This window comes from Ochotona curzoniae, unplaced genomic scaffold, assembly GCF_017591425.1.
Source record: "Ochotona curzoniae isolate NIBS_2020 unplaced genomic scaffold, NIBS_Ocur_1.0 scaffold_3890, whole genome shotgun sequence".
In the NCBI taxonomy this organism is placed as follows: Eukaryota; Metazoa; Chordata; class Mammalia; order Lagomorpha; family Ochotonidae; genus Ochotona; species Ochotona curzoniae.
The window spans coordinates 13,817,856-13,840,103 of record NW_024467115.1 but is presented as its reverse complement, the minus strand read 5'-3'; the positions used below and the strand labels follow the sequence as shown (position 1 = coordinate 13,840,103).

Genomic DNA, 22,248 nt, shown 5'->3' with positions numbered 1-22,248 from the left:
AAGTCCATGCTTTACTTTCAGTGCCACAGCACTGGCTCCTCTCTGACTCTTGAAGCAGTTAGAACTCAGAGCAATGGTGTAGCTGACCCAGGATCAATAGCCAGGGCGTGACATCAGGTTTCCAAACCAATGGGTGTGGCTTCAGGTCTGCCTGCTGATGCCTATTAAACTGCACTCACGTTCAAGTCACTCGTCTGAAAGTTTCTCTAACCATGATGTTTTTGTCTGTTTTTGTGACTGGCTAGCACAACTCAGTTGCCCTGAGTTATTTTTCTAGAGGAGAAGATAGCTGTATTCCATTCTGAGTTATGTGGAGCAGATACTACAGGTGCCTTGTATTGTATGTCAGGCCTGTGGTGCCTCTGCATCCCAGTCACCTGTCTGTCTGAGAGTTCCTCACCTAATACCAGCTTCTCGTTTTCTTTGGATTTTTCTATCTCTCTATCTCTTTTTCTTAAAGCATTTGCTTTATTTTCATTGGAAAGTCAGATTTAAAGAGAGAGATGAAAATCTTCCATCTGCTGGTTCACTCCCCAAGTGGCTTTAATGGTTGAAGCTGAGACTCTGAACCAGGAGCCAGGAACTTCTTCTAGGTCTCCCAGGCAGGTGCAGGATTCTAAGGCTTTGGGCTGTCCTCTTCTGATTTCCCCGGCCACAGGCAGGGAGCTAGAAGGGAAATGGAACAGCTCAGATAGGAACTGGCACCCCATATGGGATCTTGGCATGCACCAGGCGAGAACTTTAGCAGAAACAGCATCTGCTAACTACCACTAGATGGCAGCAGAGCCTCATGGAACAGACTAGGTCCTCAACCAAGGACCCAGAGCTGGGATTGTTTTGAAACAATGCATCATTTTTGGATGTGTGGGAAAGAGTACTTTTTCCTGTTAGGGAAAATATAGTTCTTTAAAGTCACCTCTCTGGAGACCTTTTTTGCAGGTTATACAAAAATGCTATGTTCACTGTATTCAAATGTGTCTTGACTTAATCCTAGATGCAGTAGATGAATGTTCCCTCAAGAGGCTGTTTATTTTGAAGGAGTTGTAATATGAAAGGTTGTTTCTTAGTGTTATGGATCGTGATTTTCACTTTTCCTTTAACTGGCTCTAGGCTGATGCCAGTGGAGTCTGACTAGCCTACGAACCCACAGCATCTCGGGCTGCATGATGAAGTGGACTCTTTATAAGGGCTTGGGAGGAGCTAGCAATACTGTCAGTTTTTCCAGATCAAGTTCCAAATATGGGCTCTTTCATGTTCTTTTTGCTTTGATTTAGTTTGGTTTGGTTTCTTGTTAACCACTAAAAAATACATTGGCTATTCTCGGCTTGAAAAGCACACACAGCCGGGTTGTGGGCCACTGACACCCATCGCTTGCTGACCCCAGTGCACAGGATTTAGTGCAGTAATGTGTAAGTGACATCTCTCAATCCTGTCAGTTCATAAAACTTGAAGAAGGGGCAGTGTCAGGTTCCTGGTCCCTTTCAGTGGAGCGGAAGGAGCCTTGGAATCCCTCGTGGGGCAGGTAGGGGGTGGTCTGCCGGAAGCACCGGACATCTCCATTCAGTGTGTTTAAACTACATCTTGCTTACTCTCTGCCTGCTTTGGCATCTATCACACACATGCAAACAGTGAGACTGTGAAACCAACTTAAAAGCAAATGTAATTTTACTTTTTGTATTCATTTTTAAACATGCATTTGTTTCTTTGAAAGGCAGAGTTACACAGAGAGATCATCCTTCTACCCACTGATTCGTTCTTCCAAATGGCCACAGTGGCTGCGACTGGGTCATTCTGAGCTAGGAATCAGGAGCCAGGAGCTCCATCCTGGTCTCCCATGGGAGTGGCAGGAGCCCCAACAGTTGGGCCAACTTCAGTGCTTTCTCAGGCCCGTTGACAAGGCATTGGGTCAGAAGTGGAGCAGCCGGAACTTGAACCGGTGCTTCTTTGGGATGTGGCACTATATGTAGCAGCTTAACCCACTGGTTAGGGTGTTGGCCCCCGAATTCACCTTTCTTTTTTTAATTATTATTATTATCATTTTATTATGCAGTTCCATAGATCGTGGGATTTCCCTTATCCCCTCCCCAGATCCCTCCCCCTTCAGTGAGTTCCCCTATGTCATTACTATGGTATAGTTGTTAATACTCAATCATATGTCCGTCACTGCAGGCATGGACAATGGCAGACAGTCCAGCATCCTATTGTCAAGATATAGTAAATAATTTCATTGGGAGTCCATCTTTGTCTGGAAGTAGAGATGCATACTGCATTGTATCCTCATATCTGGATATGATAGTCTCCATCAGAGTTACTATGCATCCCCTTAAATGAAAAGTCACAATACAAAATCAACAATAGGAAGAAAAATAGAAATTTACAATACCATGAAGTTACATAACATGCAACTGGATATGATAGTCTCCATTACACAGTTACTATAATTCCTCTTAAATGAAAAGCCACAAATCATAATGAAGAACAGGAAGAAGGGACCTGGCGGGATAGCGTAGTGGTTAAAGTCCTCACCTTGCATGCTCCAGGATTCCATATGGGCACTGGTTCTATCCTGGCAACCCCACTTCCCATCCAGCTCCCTGCTTGTGGCCTAGGAAAGCAGTTGAGGACAGCCCAAAGCCTTGGGACCCTGCACCCGCGTGGGAGACCTGAAAAGCTCCTGGCTCCTGGCTCCAGATTGGCTTAGCTCCAGCCCTTGTGGCCGCTTGGGGAGTGAACCATCAGATGGAAGATCTTGCTCTCTGTCTCTTCTCCTCTCTGTATATCCGCCTTCCCAATAAAAATAAATAAATTTAAAAAAAAATGATCGGGAAGGAAAAAAAAAGAAATTAACAACACTATGAAGCTAAATACCATGCTGGTGAATGACTAATGTGTCGCTGAAGAAATGAAAAAGAAATTAAAGAACCTTCTTGGAGAAAATGATGCTTCTCTATGATCTATGAGTCATTGAAGAGTTTAATCAGAAGAAAGTGTTTTGAAGAGATGAAACTAACAACAAAAATATCAAAATCCATGACATACAGTTTCTGCTGATCTTTTTTGGTGAAATGTGTCTCCTATAGGGAACAAATAAATGGGTTTTGTCTTAAATCCAGTCTATAATCTATGATGTTTGATTGATGAGTTTAAGCTTTTACATTCAAGGTTAATACAAACAGTTGGTAATTTGAGTCTGTCATTTTAGCAATGAATTGTTCATTGATTTAGTTTTCTGTTGTTATTTTACTGGGATATTCTTTGCATTTGCCTTTGGTTTTGTGGGTGCTATTCCTCTTCTCTGTCAAGAGAACATCTTGAAGTATCATTTGTAGGTTTGGAAGAGGCATATTCTTTTAACTTTCCTTTACTGTGGAAGAATTTTATTTCATTTTTTAAGACAAAGGAAAGTTTTGCTGGGTACATTACCCTAGGCTGACAATTTTTTGTGTTTAGAATCTGGAATATGTCACTCCGTTCTGTTCTGGCCTGTAGAGTTTCCTGTGAGAGGTCTCCTGTGAGTTTATTTGGCATTCCTTTATATGTCAGTTGATTTTTTTCTCACGTGCACATTTAAGGATCTTTTCCTTATGCTTCATTTGAAGAGAGCTTCATGATCATGTGTCTTGGTGAAGATCACTTTTGATCAAGCCTGTTGGGAGTTCTGTGCCCCTCCTGGATGTTGTTTCCCAATTCTTTCTCCAGATTAGGGAAATTTTCCCTTAATATTTCATTAAATACATCTGTAAACCCAGCTTCTCTTTCTGCACCTTCTGGGACTCCCATAACTCTTATATTTGACCTTTTAATAGTGTCTTTCAATTCTTGAGTACTTTTTTAGCCTGATCCAGCTCTGCTTCCAGCTTTTTTTGTTTTCGCCTGGTGACAGGAAATATCTTCTGATTTTGAGCTTCTTTCTTCTGCCTCCTTCATTCTATTTTGGAGACTCTCCATTGCACTTTCAATTTGCTCCACTGTATTCTTCATTTCTGTTATATCAGTTTTCATTTGATTCATTTCTAGTGTGACACATTTCTTAAATTCCTTGAATGCCTGCTTTACCTGCTTCTCATTGTTAATATGAAATTTTATAACAAGTGTCTTGAATTCTGTATCTCCCATTTTCTCAATGTCTTCCTCAGTGAACTCTGAGGTTGGCAAAGGGTTTTGCTCCATTTCAGGGGATTCTTCAGTAATATTAAATGTGCGTCTGTCTCTCCTTTTGCTCTTGGTCATTGCACTTCTGGTTATCAGATTCTTTTCTTTGGAGCAGGTTTATAAGCTCTGTCATCACAAGTCTACAGTTCAGTTTTACTTATTGCAATTGGCACATGGTTATTTGTTTGCAATCACTTGTGCCCCTCCCTCCAGCAAGTTCTAGGTCTGGGTCCTTATGTTAGATTTCTACTATGGTCTTTGTTGCCCCAGCTCCTGGCTCTCCACTCTCCACCTCCTGTGACACTGTGCTGAGGCTGCACTGTTGTCTCTACAACCTTTCTCCCACTTCCTGTTGGAGCAGGTCCCAGGATTAGGGAAAGACCAGGTGTCCTGTATAGCTAGGTTCTTGGTGCTGATCTTGCTGGAACCTGTTCGCTGTTAGGTCTGAGGGATACACGGATCTGTTTCGACCTGTGCAATGCCATAGTCGGTATTATTTTCCTTTGGGACCAGCATAATGCAGTGAGCTCAGTGAATTTTCACTGAGCTTACTGCATGCACAGCTCACTGTTGTCCCTGCAGTCTTAATTTCTTTGCCTGATGTGCCATTGCCAGAGCTCTTTCTCTAGTGGCTGTCAGGTCTGAGGGCTACCTGGACCTGTCTTGGTTGGAACCTGTAGAATGCCATGTTGTTGCAGTTCACTGAGTCAGAAATGAGTTCACTCCTTGCTCTATACATGCATAGTCCTGCCCTATAGCCCTTTGCCTCCTTAAGCAAAATGGCACCCATACGCCTCTAGGGGACGGGCTGGGGTTTGAAATCTGCCCTGGACCTGCACTGCTCCTCTTTCTGGGAGCTGCTGCCCTGTCTCTGCTCGGTCAAATCAAACAGACCAGCAGGACAGGTGGTTCTTTGGATTCACCTGTGGAGCTCCCAGTAAATATCCACTGGTCACCCGTTAGCTGAATACCACTAGGATATCAGTCACTGCAACATCACACCATTGTTTTTACTGCTTTCCTGTGTCTGTCAGTCTCCAGGTACCCCTCTGCTATTGTTCTGTCCTCTTCTATTTCCTGGAATGTGCCCTCTCTGCTTCACACTGGCTAATATTTCTTCGTCTGTTTAAAAGTATCCTTACCTGGGCCCGGCGCGGTGGCGCAAGTGGTTAAAGGTCCTCGCCTTGCACGCCCGGGATCCCATATGGGCGCCGGTTCTAATCCCGGCAGCCCCGCTTCCCTTCCAGCTCCCTGCCTGTGGCCTGGGAAAGCAGTCGAGGACAGCCCAGAGCTTTGGGAACCTGCACCCGTGTGGGAGACCCGGAAGAGGCTCCTGGCTTCGGATCGGCATAGTATCGGCCCGTTGCGCTCACTTGGGGAGTGAATCATCGGACGGAAGATCTTCCTCTCTGTCTCTCCTCTCTGTATATCTGCCTTTCCAATGACAAAATAATAAAAATAAATCTTTAAAAAAAAAAAAAAATAAAAAATAAAAGTATCCTTACCCTATTTTGCCATCTTGATTCTCCCCTGAATTCTGTTTCATTGAGTCTTTGACTTTGAGGACTTTTAATGAATTAATTAATTTATAATTCCATGATATAGTTCCATAGATTCCTGGATTTCCTTTCCTCTCCTCCACAAGCTCTTCCCCAGCAGTTTCCCCCATATCATCACAGTAGTATAGTCCTTCACAATCAGTCATCAGTCTATCATTCTGCCATGTAAGTGTATCCTGATGTTGCAGGTTTGGACAACGGCAGAGAGTTGAGCATCCTATTGTCAAGATACATTCAACAGTTTCATTGGTAGTCTCTCTTTGATTTGGAAGTAGAGATGCACACTGCACTGTATCCTCACATCTGTAAGTGATAGTTTCTACTACACAGTTACTATACATCACCTGAAATAAAAAGCCACAAGACAAAATCAGCAACAGACAGAAATAGAAAATTTACAACAGCATGAAATTAAATAACCTGCTTCTGAATGATCAGTGTCGCTGAAGAAAAATCAAAGACCTTCCAAAGGAAACAATGTTGTTGTGTGGTCCATGGGTCAGTGAGGAAATTAATAAGAAAAACAAAATTGTTTTTAAATGAATGAATAAAAACAAAACTTTCATGGCACACTGCAAAATACCATTTTGCAAACCAAGAAATCAGCATGGTGACTCCAAATTTTCTCTAATTTTAACTCCTTGGATAAGTCAGTTAGCCATTTTCTTCTGGTTCTAAACATCTTTGTAAAATAGAATTGGATTGATATCAACCTTATTGAAGGTTGTGTTCATTTTTCCACATTTGGTAATTTCAGATTTATGCTAGCATGGGATTTCCCAATCAAAAATGCCTTTAATTGATCTGCAAGTGCATGTTAATACTTAATCAGCTTTCATTGTATCCCTTGTTTTTAAAGATGCACTTGTTTATTTGAAAGAATCACAGAGAGAGAAAGAGAGAGAGAGAGAATGCATCCATTCCTTGGTTCACTCCCCCAGACAACTGCAAAAATCAGGGTTGGGCCAAGTCAAAGCCAGGAGCTTCTTCTTCTGGAGCTCCCACATGGCAGCAGGGGCCCAAACACTTGGACCAGTCTCTGCTGCATTTCTCAGGCCATGAACAAGGAGCTGGACGGAGGAGCTGTGACGTGAACCGGTGCCCAGGTGACATGCTGGCATTTCAGGTAGAAGCTTAACTGATGCCTGCCACTTCTTACAAAGCAGAAACCATCTAAGATGGAGACGAATGTCCACTTCTAGCCTCCAGAAACCAATGCAGTTTTGGGTTTCGTGTGATTTTGTTTTGTTTTGGTTTGGTTTGGTTGTTGTTTTCATTATCCAGCATAGCATTTGAGAGTAAAGGGAAGAGTTTTAGTAAAGTCCTTATAATGCAGCAGTTCAGTAAAATCTGTTGAGGTTGAAAGGAAAATGTTTGACTAATTTCAAGCAGCCATAGCTAAAAGGATCACAGAAAATGTCCGTCCTGTCTAAAGAAAAAGAACTCCAACAAAAGTTAAAAGACGTTTCTTCGAAACAAGCTGAGGCACAGCAGTTGTTAGCTGTGTGATTCCTCTCCAGGATTTGAACTCTTCAGTTTTGGTCTGGCAGCACCGTTTAGTGTAGCCCCCTCAGCGAAGAGAAGCTGTCCTACACTGTGGAACACTCCATCATTCTCTTGATCCCATAAACAAGTAAAGACTCTTCAGAAAACACTTACTTCCCGTACGAAGAGTGAATGAACTGGATTGTTTTCTTTCACTCATGGGAATGTGAAACTTAATGCTATGGGACATTTCATTTATGTTAAGAGCTTTTTTTAACTGCACCAGTCATAAGATTAGACTATGAGCTTAGCATGACTTTTAAACCCTTTATTTGAGATTCTTTACATATTCTAACGCTCCAGAAGGAATAGCAAGTACCTTGAAACCATTCCTGGGTTCCACCATTTGTTGACATTTTTTCCACTTCTTTTTGTTTTGTAATTCTTGTCACTTACATGTTAGTGATTTGTGTGTGTGTGTGTGTGTGTGTGTGTGAGAATAAAGTGGAAGTCCTCGAGCCATTGTGGTCATATTTACTTATTGTCTCAGTGGAATCTGGAAGAAAATGTTTTTTTGGCTTATTACTGCAATTTCCCACATGAATGTTCCCACACAATTTCCTTTTGAAAATTAACCCATTTTGTTACTAGATTGAAATAAACCATTTAGTTTTTCTTTTTCCTCAGTGTTTTCTTTCTCTTTTGTCTTATTTTACCTACCCAGTTGCTAACATTAATTTCTCACTCGTTATTTCTCTTGTACTAATGTTTGTAATAATTGCACATTAATTTTCTGTTTTAATAGCTGTGGAAATACAAAGGAGCCTGAATCAGCTCGGGACACCCCAAGATTCCCCTGAATTGAGGCAACAGCTGTAAGTATTAGCACGGGAGAGGAAAGCTTTGTGGCATTGAGGGAGTGTGGCGGTCCGTTGCCTCGAGGAAGCCGTGGGAGGCTCACTGTCCAGCTGCTTCACCCAGTTGGCAATGCCAGGTGTTTCACACGTTCTTTGTTCTGCAAGAAAGGCATGGGTCTGATTTATTTTAAAAGATATGGTTTATCCAGTCAAAGAATTTCTTCTGGTGCATTTCTTGTACTTTTAAGATAGGAATTGGTTTTGATGGCTTTTGAAACAGTGAACTCTAAGCTTGTGCATTTATATGGCCTTTTTTCCAGAAGCTTACAGTCTCACAAACACTAGACTTATTTGGTTTAAATCCAATACATATCTAGTTGTATGAACTATCCCCACCCTAATTTTTATACTTGCAGTGTTGAATTTCAGAATGGATTTGCTTGTGTTAAAAAAAAATACAATGAATTTATATAATATATGTTTCAGCAAATTAGTATCAAGTTAGAATAGCATAGCAATACTTGTTTTTGGTATGTTTTAGATTTTACGGAGTGTTTTTTTTTTTTTAAGATTTATTTTTGTTGGAAAGGCAGATTTAACAGAGAGAAAGAGATAGGAAGACCTTCCTTCCACTGGTTTACTCCTGAAGTCGCTGCAACAAAGTTGATCCAAAGCCAGGAGCCAGGTGCTTCTTCCAGGTCTCCCACACGGGTGCAGGACCCCAAGGCCTTGGGCCATACTCCATTGCTTTCCCAGGCCACAAGTAGGGAGCTGGATAGGAAGTGAAGCAGCTGGGACACGAATCAGCTCTCATATGGGATCCCAGTGGTTGCAAGGCGAGGGTTTAGCCACTGAGCTATCACACTGGGTCCAGAGTTTTTTTTATATATTTTTTTCTTATCTGAACCTTGAAACACTGGAGTGACATTGACAGATCAAAAGAACTGTTTCCATGCTGCAGAAAAATACATCTCTAGGAGATTAATCATTTGTGCAATACTCTTCAGAACTTAATTCTTAAATCTTAATACTGCGAAACAGCTACAAATTTTAAGTAATAAATATTTAATAAGTGCTATTTCCAAACAACATTAGCTATAGAAATAAAATTTACAAGTGGAAGAAGTTAAAATATACATAATAATAATTCGTATATTAGTGAAGATTAATTTGAAGAAATTATGATTGTCTTATATTTTTATACATCATTATTTATAAAAATATTTATCAAAATAAAATATAAGAACAAAATCTTTAACAGTATTTTGATAGAATTAACAGTAGGCATTCCAAATATATATATATATAAATGTTTGTCAAGATCTTCTTCAGAGAACTTTGATTATATTACTGTTCCCAAAGAGATTAGTCTGTTGAGCACCTGCAGGTGCTGGCATTCCATGTGGGTACCAGTTCTAGTCCCAGAAGCCTTACTTCCAATCCAGCTCCCTGTTTGTGCGCTGGGAAAGCAGTGCAGGATGGTCCAAGGCCTGGAGACCCAACACTCATATAAGAGACCCGGAGAAGGCTCCTGGTTCCGATCAGCTCATCTGTCATTATGGCCATTTGGGGAGTGAATTAGCAGATGAAATATCTCTCTCTCTCTCTCGTTCTGTATTTCCTTATCTGTGTGAATCTGCCATTCAAATAAAAAGAAATAATTTTTTTTAAAAAAAAAACAATCTTTATCATAGACAGGGATTTGGTAAGTAGAGATATGTATGGGTTTTGTTTATTAGTCAAATATAAGTACAGATATAAGTATCTATATTTAAGAGTTTGGGGGGGCTGGCATCTTTAAATGATTTTTAATTTTAATTTAAAAAAAACAGAGTTATAGATAGAGGCAAAAGCAGAGAGAGGGAGAGAATGAGAGAGAAGTGTTCCATTTGCTGGTTTGCTGCTCAGATGATGGTAATGACCAGGCAGAAATCAGGGGCCCAGGGCTTCTTTGGGGCATTCCCCGTGGTTGCAGAGGCCCAAGCACTTGGGCCATCCTCTGCTGCTTTCCCCAGCTAATCAGCAGGGAGCTGATCTGAAGTAGAGCAGCTGGGACTGGATGTCAGTGCTGCAGATGCCAGTTAAGCCTACTAAGCACAGCAACAGCTTAACCTGCCACATTATTGGCCCAATTAAGTATATTCATGCACAGCATCTCAGTATTTTAAAGGATCCTTGGTGTGACCAACCCCTGTTTACTGTGAGAGGTACTGTGAGATGAAAGGGACTGATACTATCATTTATAAAGTATTCATCGTGTTAGGCTTACGTTTTCAGTGTCATGTCTTTCCTTTAGACATCCTGCTTTTTCTCCATGAGCTGTCCTATAGATGCAGACGCGACTTAATTCTATTAAGTTCCAGTCCCTTTATAAGGACAGGCTGCATTTTCCACAGTGAGTTAAATAATAATTAAACTGTACTACTATTGTCTCTTCACCACCCTTTTTGATTTTTTTTAAGCATCATTAGGTTATAGGCGTTGCTCCAGGGAGGTGGGAGAGGCCAGATGTGCCTGAGATGTGGAAACTTGGCAAAGTCTAAGGCACTGAACTTTACTGGCTCTGCTGGCTCCCAGGTGTGAGCATTACACAGTGGACTCCCACTTTGCTGGACTTAAACACTAAGGAGCAGGCACCAAGCAGTCTTCTACGGAGCAAGTGACAGTACTGGTGTCACATGTTCCCAGCTGACTGCTACAGCTCACTGCTCTGAGCCCTGTTGCCCTACGTACATGAGGAACCTTCCATGTGCTGGTTGCTCAATATTTGATCAAAAAGTAGAATGTGAACACTTTGTTGTGATAGGGAAAATGTAAAGCCAGCTTGTAAACATATAAGTAGTTATATAAAAACAATAGAACTGTGAAGGGCTCATTGGAGTAGCAGATTTACAGCTTTGAAAAAGCATATTAATATTTTGGCTGTAATGCATGTTTTCTCACTTCAGGCAACAGAAGCAGCAGTATACTAACCAACTTGCCAAAGAAACTGATAAGTACATTAAAGAATTTGGATCTCTGCCTACCACCCCTAGTGAACAGGTATCAAAGTCCTAAAACCCATGCTGATATGTCAAAGAAATCAAATGCTTTGTGGGATCTTTGAACTGTTATGCTAGAGAAGAAATTAAGGGGTAAAATATTCCATTTGAGCTTACTTCACAGAGCACAAAGCTATGTTTAATTGCTCAGGTATATCCTGTGATTCAATAAAGCAAAAAATTATTTCCAAGCCTTTTCCCTGAGCCATAATTAAATAAGTAGTCAGAAAATGCTTCCTGAATAATTGTCTCCTGTCCTTCCAGGACTGGCTGCATGTAACACACACTCATCGTGGGAGGATTGTGGGGTGCACAGTTTCACGCAACTGGCTCCTTATTCACTCAGCGGAATTTACTACTTTCATAAGAATATAAGGTTTTGTTGATCTCAAAAAGTACTGCTGCGAAATCATAACAACAAAAACTCATGACCCACTTTTTAGCAGGATGAAAATTTGAAGTGAGAAATCCTGCAGTAAATAAAGTAAATAAATATACAGAGTTTGAACATATGAAATGTTACCACTGGTTGATCAGGAAGTCCTGGTCCTTGGAGAGTGAATGATTGGATAACAAAAAAGAAAGGCTAGGTAGAACAATTGTGTCAGATGCTGTTGGTCTTCAGGATTGGATTCTAGCACTCTCTCCCACTCTTTCCTGCAGCGTCAAAGGAAAATACAGAAGGATCGCTTAGTGGCCGAATTCACAACATCACTGACAAACTTTCAGAAGGTCCAGAGGCAAGCTGCTGAGAGAGAGAAGGAGTTTGTTGCTCGAGTGAGAGCCAGTTCCAGAGTGTCTGTAAGTATTTGAAAAGGCATTGTAAAAATGAACCAGACAAAAGCTCCATAAAAGGCTGCATTAGTGTGATTTTTTTCAAGGCATATGGATCTGTGAATATCTATCTTGGAAGCGAGCAGTGGAATACTTATTTTCAAGTTTTTCTTTTCAATTTGTAGCAGGGAGATGGGTATGTGTCACTGTGCTTATTTTGTCCATGCTGTAGAAGAGAAGATTACAGATGAGATAAGAATATTATGGCATTTTCTCTAAAAAGGTTAGATGTCAGACTGGAGTGTTGAGTAAGTAGTAGTTTCAAATTCACTTGATAGGAAGGACTTCCACTTGTGAACATGCTAACGTAGACAGAACTTTCTTCTGTATTACACCAAGGTGATAGACGGGAGCAGAGTGAGTGTGTCATGTGAATCTCAAAAATGAATATAAACCTGGAAACCATCAATGAAATCATGACTTGAATGTAGAATTTTGACTTCATCTAATTTTAATTTCCCTCAAAACCTACACAAATTATTTCATTATTCTTTACTGTAAAAGTTCCTTCCCTGCTCTAAGCCAATGATGTTTATTATTTGGACTCTGAGCCTCTTTGCTGAAGTCCTTCCTTTTTCAGCTTAGGACATAATTTTAATATTACTTAAAGAAGTTAATCTAATAACTTAGAACACAAACTTGTTTCTGTACACATGCATAAAACACACAAAAAAAATCAGTTTGGATTATTAGGGAAAATATATTTTTATTGTTTGTGTGTCCTTAGTTTCTGTGTCCGTTCTCAAACCATCTCATTACTAAATTATTTAGGGTGGCTTTCCCGAGGACAGCTCAAAAGAAAGGAATCTTGTGTCCTGGGAAAGGTAAGAAATATAAACACTTTGTCAATTTCAAGATAATCTTACAAAGCATGCATTATAGTTACTTGGAACAATACTAAGTTTTAGTACTAATTTAGTGTATTATATTATAAATAAAGTTATTTATACTTTGAAAATAGAAAATTTGGGAAATTTTCAAAATGAAATATTTATTATGATATAGAAATATGATGAAAATTACTTATTATAAATTATGAAAATTGCTTTTGCCTTTTTAATATCTAATTGAGAAACAGAGATAAGTCCCATTTGCTGGTTCTTTCCCAAACGTCTGCTATGGAGCCAGGCATTCAGCCCAGGTCTCCCACATGGCTGGCAGAGATCTAATGACTTGACTTGTCACCTCTGTCTCCCAGGACCTACCAAGGCAGGAAGCTGGACTAGAAATCAAGTTCAGTCAGTCTGATCTGGAGTGCAGATGTCCTAACTGCCAGGCCCAGTGCCAGTCCTGGCTTAATTTTTAATCAGATTATTACTGCATAAGAAATTAAGTCAGCCAAGAAACCTAATTGGCAAAGTACAGCTTTCAATAATTAAATTACTCTAAACCTGTAATAAGATAATATTAGTGGAATGAAAATTAATAGTATTTGGTTATTTGTTATATTTTTAGAGAACTTAAGTGAGCAAATATCTGATTTTGAAGACCAAAGTATTCTACTTAGTGAGTATTTCTGAAAAAGAGGTTAAGTCCCATTGTTTTGGAAACTAGTGTTTTCCTTCTCCATATTCTCTTCCTTTTACTAGCCAAATCCAGCCTCAAGTGCAGGTGCAGGATGAAGATATCACCGAGGATGACCTGCACTTGATTCAAGAGAGAGAGTCTTCTATCAGGCGACTTGAAGTAAGACTTGCATTGTAAGGTTGGCTTGCTCTTCTGCTGTTCAGGAGTTGTTTTCTGGATTCCTCAGGAATGCTGGGAGACGAATCAAGAAAGCGAATCAAATGAATTTATCAGTTTTGTGGTATTTTTAATATATAATTAGAATAATACCTTCTTCTTAAAATATCTCTTTAGTATTTGTGTTGAGGTTAGAGAGTATAATTCCCCATCTACCTTTTTAAAATTTTTAGTTTTACTCATCTTCAAGTCACCGCAGTGTTGAGAGGATGTCAGTCTGTCTAATCTGATTATCTCCGTCGGAACATGATACATCTCTTAACAGTGAAAATAAAACTATCCAGGGGATTTTAAGACATCATATTTTTAAAATGTATTTTAATATTGTTTACATAGCCGAGAGGGGTCTGCGATTAGGGTGGGGAGGGTTGGAGTATGGAGGGAGGTGGGTGGCACAGATGTTCTTCTTTTGTTTGTATTCTTCTGGTCTGTGGAGTGGGTGGGTGGGCAACCAAGAGATTAAGGTCACAGTTCCTGTGTCCTATCTAGGTCCTAGAAGGTGATCTAAGAACAAATGAAATGGCTACAGTTTGTCAAGAATCTTCCCTGTGCCGGACAGGATATGATTGATTCTTTATATTAATTAACTCCTTCACTCATAAGAACTATGAACTGTGACAGGACTTTAAACAGTCATGAAGGAATGGAATTAAAATGTTTTTTGCTGCAAATTTATTTGAAGTCTATGGATTTTTTTAAAATAATGTGTATTTTCATGAGCTTTTAAAACCGATGTTCCTTGTAGTTCACTATGTCATTACCATTGCCATTTTACAGAGGGGAGACTCGGGCACGTGATGAATATGTGGATTTCATGACCTACCTGAGGAAAACATTTGAACTTTACTCTTTAACTGGGGAAAGAAAAGCTTTATCATGTATTGAAGAAAAGAGAATGTTTAATTTCCTTATCCAGCAGTGACATTTATGACTTCAGTATAATCTATTGAATAGTCAGTTATTATTATTTTATTTTAAGGGTGCAGAGTGATGGCCAGGAACCCAGAGTTCCGTTTGGGTTTCCCACATGGGTGGCACTCTCCCAAGTACCCGGGCTATCCTTCCCTGCATCCCTGAGCGTGGTAACCAGAAAGCTGGATTAGAAGCAGAGCACCTGTGACTCGAACCTGTGCTTTGATACACCAGCTTAGCCCTTTGAACCAAAGTGCTGCCCTCACTGCTCACACAGACATGTTTGAATTTGTAATATAAAACTTTGAATTTATACCTAAGATTTTATTATTTTCAGTTGTCAAGCTAATGGGTTATTTTTCCCTACAGAAGGGTGTCATAAGTCTGTTTGATACTCTTACAAGCAGAAATGCTTGTGATAACAGAATTATGGGATTGCATAAAATAAACTCAGCCACCCATGATTCCTCTCTGGAAAAACTTTATTTCCACCCTGCCTCAGCTGATAGGTTCTTTATTTTTATTATTGTTATTGTTATTAATTTTACAGAACTGGTAACTCTTGTTCAAAGTTTGCTTATTTATGATTGCATGATAAATTAATTTCCTGACATTTTCACAATGTATGTGTTAGAGTTAGATGCATGCTCATTTCCTTGTGTCAGTTTGGACTTTCCCTGTTGATGGAGCAGGGAATGAATTTCTGGTGACACTGTGCCTTTTTCTTTCAGGCTGATATCATGGATATCAATGAAATATTTAAGGATCTGGGAATGATGATTCATGAGCAGGGAGACGTGATAGGTAAGTTGTACTGATGTAGATTTCGCAGGGTGTTGGCAAGCAACCTGCAGTTTACCTGTGGCAACTGTTTCAAGTAAGAATAACTGTTTCTTTTCTTGCTGTTTTCAATTCTCTAAAGTCGGAAGCATAGTCTCTTCTGCAGACAAAGCATCAGTCTGGATGTAATCTATGCCAGACCTCAGAGTTGGCTCCTCCTCGTTGACAAGACCAGCTCTATTTCAGATGCCCCAAATTTAATCAGGGTCCACCACTGTGGAGACCTGGGGAGGAACCCTGTAACATAACCTCAGCTTATTTCCAGAATCTCTAGTTTCAGTTTTATCCCAATTTAATTGTCATTGCACCAAAGAGTTGGAGAAACCTGTAATTTTTGTAGTTGTATGCTGTCTTGTCTTAGTTTCTAAGGAATACTTAATCATTTCATCTTTTATTCTAATAGACTTTGGTAGATTAATTTAATACTATTATTTAGATGCTATGAGTTCTTTTTTGAAAGTATTTTTGAAAAGAAAAACTCAGAATCCGTTTATGTTTTTAATGTGATAGTTTTTCTGTTAATGTGTAATTGCATCAAGATCTGGCTCATTTTTATCACTTTGAAATGTGAAGATACCTCTCTGGGCACATCTAACTCAAATATATTGTTTAGTTCAATTGAAGCTCATGCTCTGTTAGTTTAATACAATTATTACTTGTGCATTCTGAGCATTCTCTATGGCCCCAGTAAATCACAAGGTAAAATTTTAAAGTTCAATTTATTCATTCATCCAAGAGATGTTTATTAAGGACCTGTTGTGTCTAGGCATTATGGGTAGAGGAGTTGCTGCCTATGTAGGATAGACGGAAAGTCTTGGAAGATGGAAGAATGCTGAAGTCTTCAGAGAGGTGAGGGGCAAAGCACAGGCACACATTCCAGACAGAGGAATCAGCAAGGGCAAAGGCCTCTGGTGCTTGGGCAGAAGCACATGAGGCAGTTTGCAAATTAAGTAGAGCAAGGAGATGGAGCTTATGTCTGTAGATCAGAGGGAATGGAATCATGTAGCAACCTGAGCTATTGAGAAGACTGTGGTTATTGATTATGAGTGGGAAGCCATAGAAGGATGTAGGTTCAGGACTGTTGTGAGCTAACTTGAATTCCCTTGGCTCCTGGCTTGAGAAAACACTTTGGGATAGCAAGACTTAAAAGTGAAGAGACTGCTTAAATGGCTGTTGCAGTAATCCAGGTAAACATTCATGTTGGATCAGTGATTCTTACATCTGATTAGGAACTTAAAAGTGGTAAAGGAATTGTGTGTATCTTTAAAGGTATAAAGCCCGAAAGGATGACGAGCTGGGGGTAACTATGTACATGAGAGAGAGTTAATTGAAGGGTTACTTTAAGGACCTGACCCATTCTGAAATGGTGGATTTGATTTCCAAGATGGAGAATTGCAGCTAGAGCAAGTCTGGATGAGTATATATATCAATAATTCTTGGGTATGTCAGTTTAATGATAAGTGGTGGAGAAGATTAATGGGCTGATGTCCTTGAGTTAAGTGATAAGGATTGCGATGAAATATATAGTGGAGAGATTAACTCTTGCTGGGGATATGGGAAGTTCCCCACAGCAGGAAAGAAATCAGAGTACAGGAACCTTGCAGCCGTTGGTAAAGGAGATCCTTAGGAGAGTGCAGAAATACCTTCTGATGGTTCCTGTTGCTGAAGGAGGAGGAGGAGGAGAAGAAGAAGTTGTTTAAAATAAGATTTATTTATTTTTATTGGAAAGAGATTTACAGATAGAAAGAGATACAGAAAGATCCTGCATCTGCTGATTCACTCCCCAAATAGCCTCAGCGGCTAGAGCTAAGCTGATCCAAACCCAGGAGCTTTTTCTGGGTCTCCCACTTAGGTGCAGGGTGTCAAGGCTTTGGGTTGTCCTTCACTGCTTTCCCAGGCCATAAGCAGGGATCTAATTGGGAAGTAGAGCAGCTGGGAAAACAAACTGGCACCGATATGGGATGTCTACGCTTACAGGTGAGGGATTATCTGTTGAGCCACCATGTGGGCCCCATTCATGTTGTTTAAATGAGCTGGAAATCAAAATGCTGACTCAGAGTTATAATGCTTTAGAAGGCATACAAAGGATGCAGGGAAAAAGAGAAAGTGTTGCCAGTCTTCCAGGAGTTACAGAAATGATGCTGACTTGGCAGCCATGATTATACAGTGAAATAAGTAGGCATAAAGCTATTTTGTACATAAATATTCAGCTACCTGGATGCTAACTAGGTTTTTGTCATGTAAGTGTGGCTAGATTAGAGAGGAAAAAGCATGAATGAATGAAACAGTTGCTCTTTTGTCTAAGGCCAGGTGGGAATTAGGTCATGAGTTTTGTGATGGACAGTGAAAAAGTAATGGGGTACTTCTGATGATAGTCATCAGAAGCCTAGTAGTGAGTTAGCCATCAGGGAATGCAAACTAGATAAGACACAGGTATTATGTTCTAAGCATTTAAAATAGATTGCATTTCCAAAGACCCAGGGTGGGAAATTTTGTGGAACAAGATGATAATTTAATAATGACCAAGTTTTAGTGTTCAGATTTTTTTATTTGTCAGTTTTCTTCTGAGGAAATAATGTTTTTGGAAAGTCAAAATACTGTTTTTTCCTACATGGTGAAGAAAATCTTTGGTGGTGGGAAGATTTTGCACACTGGTCTTGACATGGAGCAAGCTGTAATATTTGACTAAGACAAGTCTTTGTGCTGACTCTGGCTTGGTCATTGCAGTCTGACAGTACCTTCCCAGGGGTTGCCAGGTCAAACCGTAGTTGGCATTGTTGTGAAGATCATCAGGTTTCTTTCCTTCAAATGCTGTGTATGTTGTTTGAGTCACTGGTGAAATAGTTTAGAGAAAAATTATTGCTAGATGGAAACAAATCTGCCTTATGATACAGTAAAACATTAACTTGGTAAGCATACGTAATCTTACTTTGAATGAAATCTAGTGATCTATTATTGGGATATCATCAGTATTTAACAATTTTGTGCATGTGCATTTTGTTTTAAAGATAGTATAGAAGCCAATGTAGAAAATGCAGAGGTGCACGTTCAACAAGCCAATCAGCAGTTGTCAAGGGCAGCCGATTATCAGGTAAGGTCCTGTAAATTAGCCTTTTGCTAGGCATTCAGGGGCTGGAGAGAAACAAGCGGAGAGTGCACAAGAGCGTCCATGTGTATAAGCACATTTAAGGTGCCTGGAGATGTTAAGTTTTAAAATACCTTGTGAAAGGTTTCAGCAATATGTTAGTCAATTTAAGATTGGTTTTCATCTGCATAACCTTAAGGGTTGAACCAGAGTTATTGCAGTACAAAGGATTGGGAAATTCAGGGTTTGGAGTCCTAAGGTTGTTAGTTACTTGAAACCAGGATTCCTCGGTGGTGAGGCTGATCTGTGACTTTGTTTTGCTTTTGGATTTTTGGAGGCCGTAGATGAATATCCAGATTTCAGTTTTTCTCTTCCTTGCAGATCCTGGACCCTAGGACCAGGGCTTGCCCATTAAGCAAATTTTCAGAGGCCTTGGAGAATTAGTGTGAGAGGAGAGTAAGACAACACAGTGCTTAGCAAAGAGGCAGCTTTCCAGTATTTCTACCTGGAAACCTGGGTTTTAAATTTACTAAACCTTAGCTTCTGCAAACCATGGATCCTTCTAGTTTGGATGAACTGCGAGCAGAAAGGAAAGGCCCTAATCTTACCCAGTGCCAGGGGAGTGTCCCTCGGTAGCAGATGACAGTGGCACACCTGGGATTTCTCAGAAAGGCACATTACCTGTTTGCTGTTTAACTGAGTTGGGAGAAAATAGTTACACATGACGACATTAAAACATTAGAGAAATTGTATTTAATGTGCAGAGAGTATTCAGTGGAAAAGCAGGTGAATAGGTGGAGTCTAAAAGTATTGGTGGTTTTCAGGATAATTAAAGAGTTATAAGTGCTATCTTTTAGTAAATTTTGTGCAACTTCTAATTGACAACGTAAATGTGCAAGTTTTTCTATTTTAATAAGTAAAAACAACTTCTACATGTTGGTGAGAGGAATACAAGGCGTTAAAACAGAGAGAGAAACCTAAAGTGGAGCCAGGGATGGAGAATGGACAAAGGTCCTAATCTTTGTGTTTTAAATACCAGCTGAATGCCTTGTTAGCTGTGTAGTTTTACTTGTGTGTTGAGCTTTTTAGGGCAGTTTCTGTTAATGCTAAACAACAGAAATGACTTTGGAAGCTAAATTTACTGTAGAAAAATGTTGCCAAAGATATATACCTACTAGCATTTTTTGGAGAACTTGTTTTTAATAGTAACTTTTTGATAAAAGTTTAAGAAAGTGAAACTTTCAAGCTGTTCTGAGCATTTTTACGTTACCTCAATCTACTGCTTAATCAGTAACTATAATCCCTTTAACTTGTTAAACCCAACCAACACGCTCAGAAAAATTTACTCAGTTATAGCATTAAATCCAGAAGAATATTTTTGAAATAGTGCTCTAATGTATTTTGACAAATGTTTGAAAAACAAAAATTATACCGCTCTCCCTCAATTTGAAGGCAATAAGCTATTGGACTTACTGCAGATATGAACTCAGTATGTAGAGATTTTTCACTAAACCTGTGGCTCTGTTTGTATTTGCAGCGGAAATCCAGAAAAACCATGTGCATCATCATTCTTGTCCTCGTCATTGGCGCTGTGATTGTCAGTGTCGTCATCTGGAAGCTGAGCAGCTAGTGGCCAGGAAGCACACTTTTGCACTACATTGTCTGGTCGCATGGGGAAAGTCCCGTAACCATATTTTTATTATTTCAAAGCTGTTGCATAAAGGACAGCTATTCTTTTGTTATTTTTATGGAGGGTGGGGATAATTTCCTTTGCATTAAATCCAGTATTTTCTAATAATGAAAGTTTTTCTAAATATTGCTGGTGTAATTCCCAGGCTTTTGGTTTTTCATAACTGCTATTTTTTTCCCGCAAATTGTATGGATTTTTCATATATAATTTATTTATCCTGTTTGATTCAGTTTCTGGAATTTGTCAGTTTAAAGCTGTGAGTGTTTTGTGTGTATCTGTCTGTCACTGTATAAAATGTACCCAAATTTGTGTCACTTTAATTAAAAATCTCACTTTTAATTTTTTATTTGGACCAATAGAGAAATACTCTCCACACCTCTTAGAACTTACATGTCTGTTTGTGACTTTTGGTCTGGCTCACAAACGGCATGGAGGATCTTTTTCATTCTTTTACTGTTGGTTTTCTTTTGAGGCCCCTGATTACTCTGAATGAAATCAGTGAAAAATGTCCTATTGTATCTCATACTCCTGATGTGTATATAGTAAGCATTAGCTGTAGATGGCCTAGTAAAGATACTAAGGACAGACTGTTTTTATATATGATATGCTCAAGTGTGATATTTGCAGAGGAAATAGTGATACTGTGAGTGTTTAATGTCATTTGGAGGAAGAGAATGAAACTAATACCAATACTTACTATGCCTCACTTCTAAGGAATCCAGTCTTGTAGTCCACTAAACCCTGAACACTGTCACATGCCCTTGTAGGCTATTGTTTACCTTCCTGCAAGGACTGTAATGTAATGACAGCCACGAATCTGTGAGTCAGAATTACTTTTGGGAAATAACTTTCCCACAGTTAATTAGTATTGGACAACTAATGCTTGAAACTTAGTGTTAATGTTGTTTGTCACCTGTGCCATCCTTCATTAGAAAAGGAATTGGGTGTTTGCAAATTAGCTCCCTCATCCTTATAATCAATGTTGTTTTAACTAATCTGAATACTGTAAAGAGAATTAGCTTAGCTTCTGGTTTGTATTTTATAATGTTCTTATATAGCAGTTTCATAGTGAAGGCAGTTTAAAATGACAAGCTGAAACTTCAAATGGGAGAAGATAAAACTTAAGGAAGTTCGTTGTGTCTTTGCAACCACAATAAAGGTGATTTGAAAGATGTCCCCATAGATCTCTTTGATGAAGCAGAAGTTGCCGACAGTTAACCTCACTTGTTCTGTGCTCCCTGAAATCTCAACACTGGAGTTGTAGCCACCTGCACAGCAACCATTTTGCATCTTTTGCAATCTGATTTATTTACTTACAATTCTTATTTTAGAGATCTGGACAAGTTTTGAACTAATTGCTCAAAGCTCCTTTGGGTGTCAACAAAACAGAATCCTCCCCAAAAGGAGCCATGACAAACTTGTGTGTGTGTGTAATTAGAACTTTGAGATGTGGTGTTGCCACATTCTGATTGCTTTAATGAGCAGATGGGCCATTCAGGGAGAAATCACAGCAGCACCACTTCTTCCATGATCAGCACAAGACCACCAGGCCTACTCCGTTATAGTCTTTCTTCGTAAAAGCACCTGCTCTTTTCCCATGATTAAACCAGCATCTTCAATTACATGCAAGTCCCAATGATAAAAGGTTTATTCTGCTTTTTATCTTCATTTTTAAATTGTCTTCGTTAGTATAAAGAGAGCGGATTTCATGCATTCCGTAGATGTAGTTCCAAGCAGACAATCACATTTCTCTCCCTGCCGCCCTTTCTCCTGAGTTTCTCCTCTTCATTACCCTCTCCTCATCAGTTTTTGCAGTAACTTTAATCCCATTTATACTCACAGCCTTAATTTGCCACTGTAACATTGAACAAGTGAAAAGTAGCAAGATCACATTTCCTCAAGAGTTTAAGCAAGGATTTTTTCACTAGCAGTGGATTAGGGTACTTTTTGTTCCAATCCTTTCCAGCATTTGATGTGTTTTGGTTTTTGCATGATAGCCAGTCTATGCAGGGAGAACTGAAACCTCATTGTGATTTTTATTTCTATGTCT

General features: G+C 39.5%; 1 protein-coding gene across 1 annotated transcript in view; it reads left to right on the top strand.

Moving 5' to 3' along the window:
* STX7 (syntaxin 7) overlaps window positions 1-21,370 on the top strand; it is a 47,186-nt gene extending 25,816 nt beyond the window's left edge. The window contains exons 3-10 of the mRNA XM_040965601.1: window positions 8,002-8,071; window positions 11,002-11,095; window positions 11,758-11,895; window positions 12,700-12,752; window positions 13,518-13,614; window positions 15,315-15,387; window positions 18,432-18,514; window positions 20,046-21,370. Coding sequence (XP_040821535.1) covers window positions 8,002-8,071; window positions 11,002-11,095; window positions 11,758-11,895; window positions 12,700-12,752; window positions 13,518-13,614; window positions 15,315-15,387; window positions 18,432-18,514; window positions 20,046-20,138 — 701 coding nt within the window. The 3' untranslated portion in view covers window positions 20,139-21,370. The remainder of the gene's footprint in view (window positions 1-8,001; window positions 8,072-11,001; window positions 11,096-11,757; window positions 11,896-12,699; window positions 12,753-13,517; window positions 13,615-15,314; window positions 15,388-18,431; window positions 18,515-20,045) is intronic.
* The last annotated feature ends 878 nt before the right edge of the window (window positions 21,371-22,248 follow it).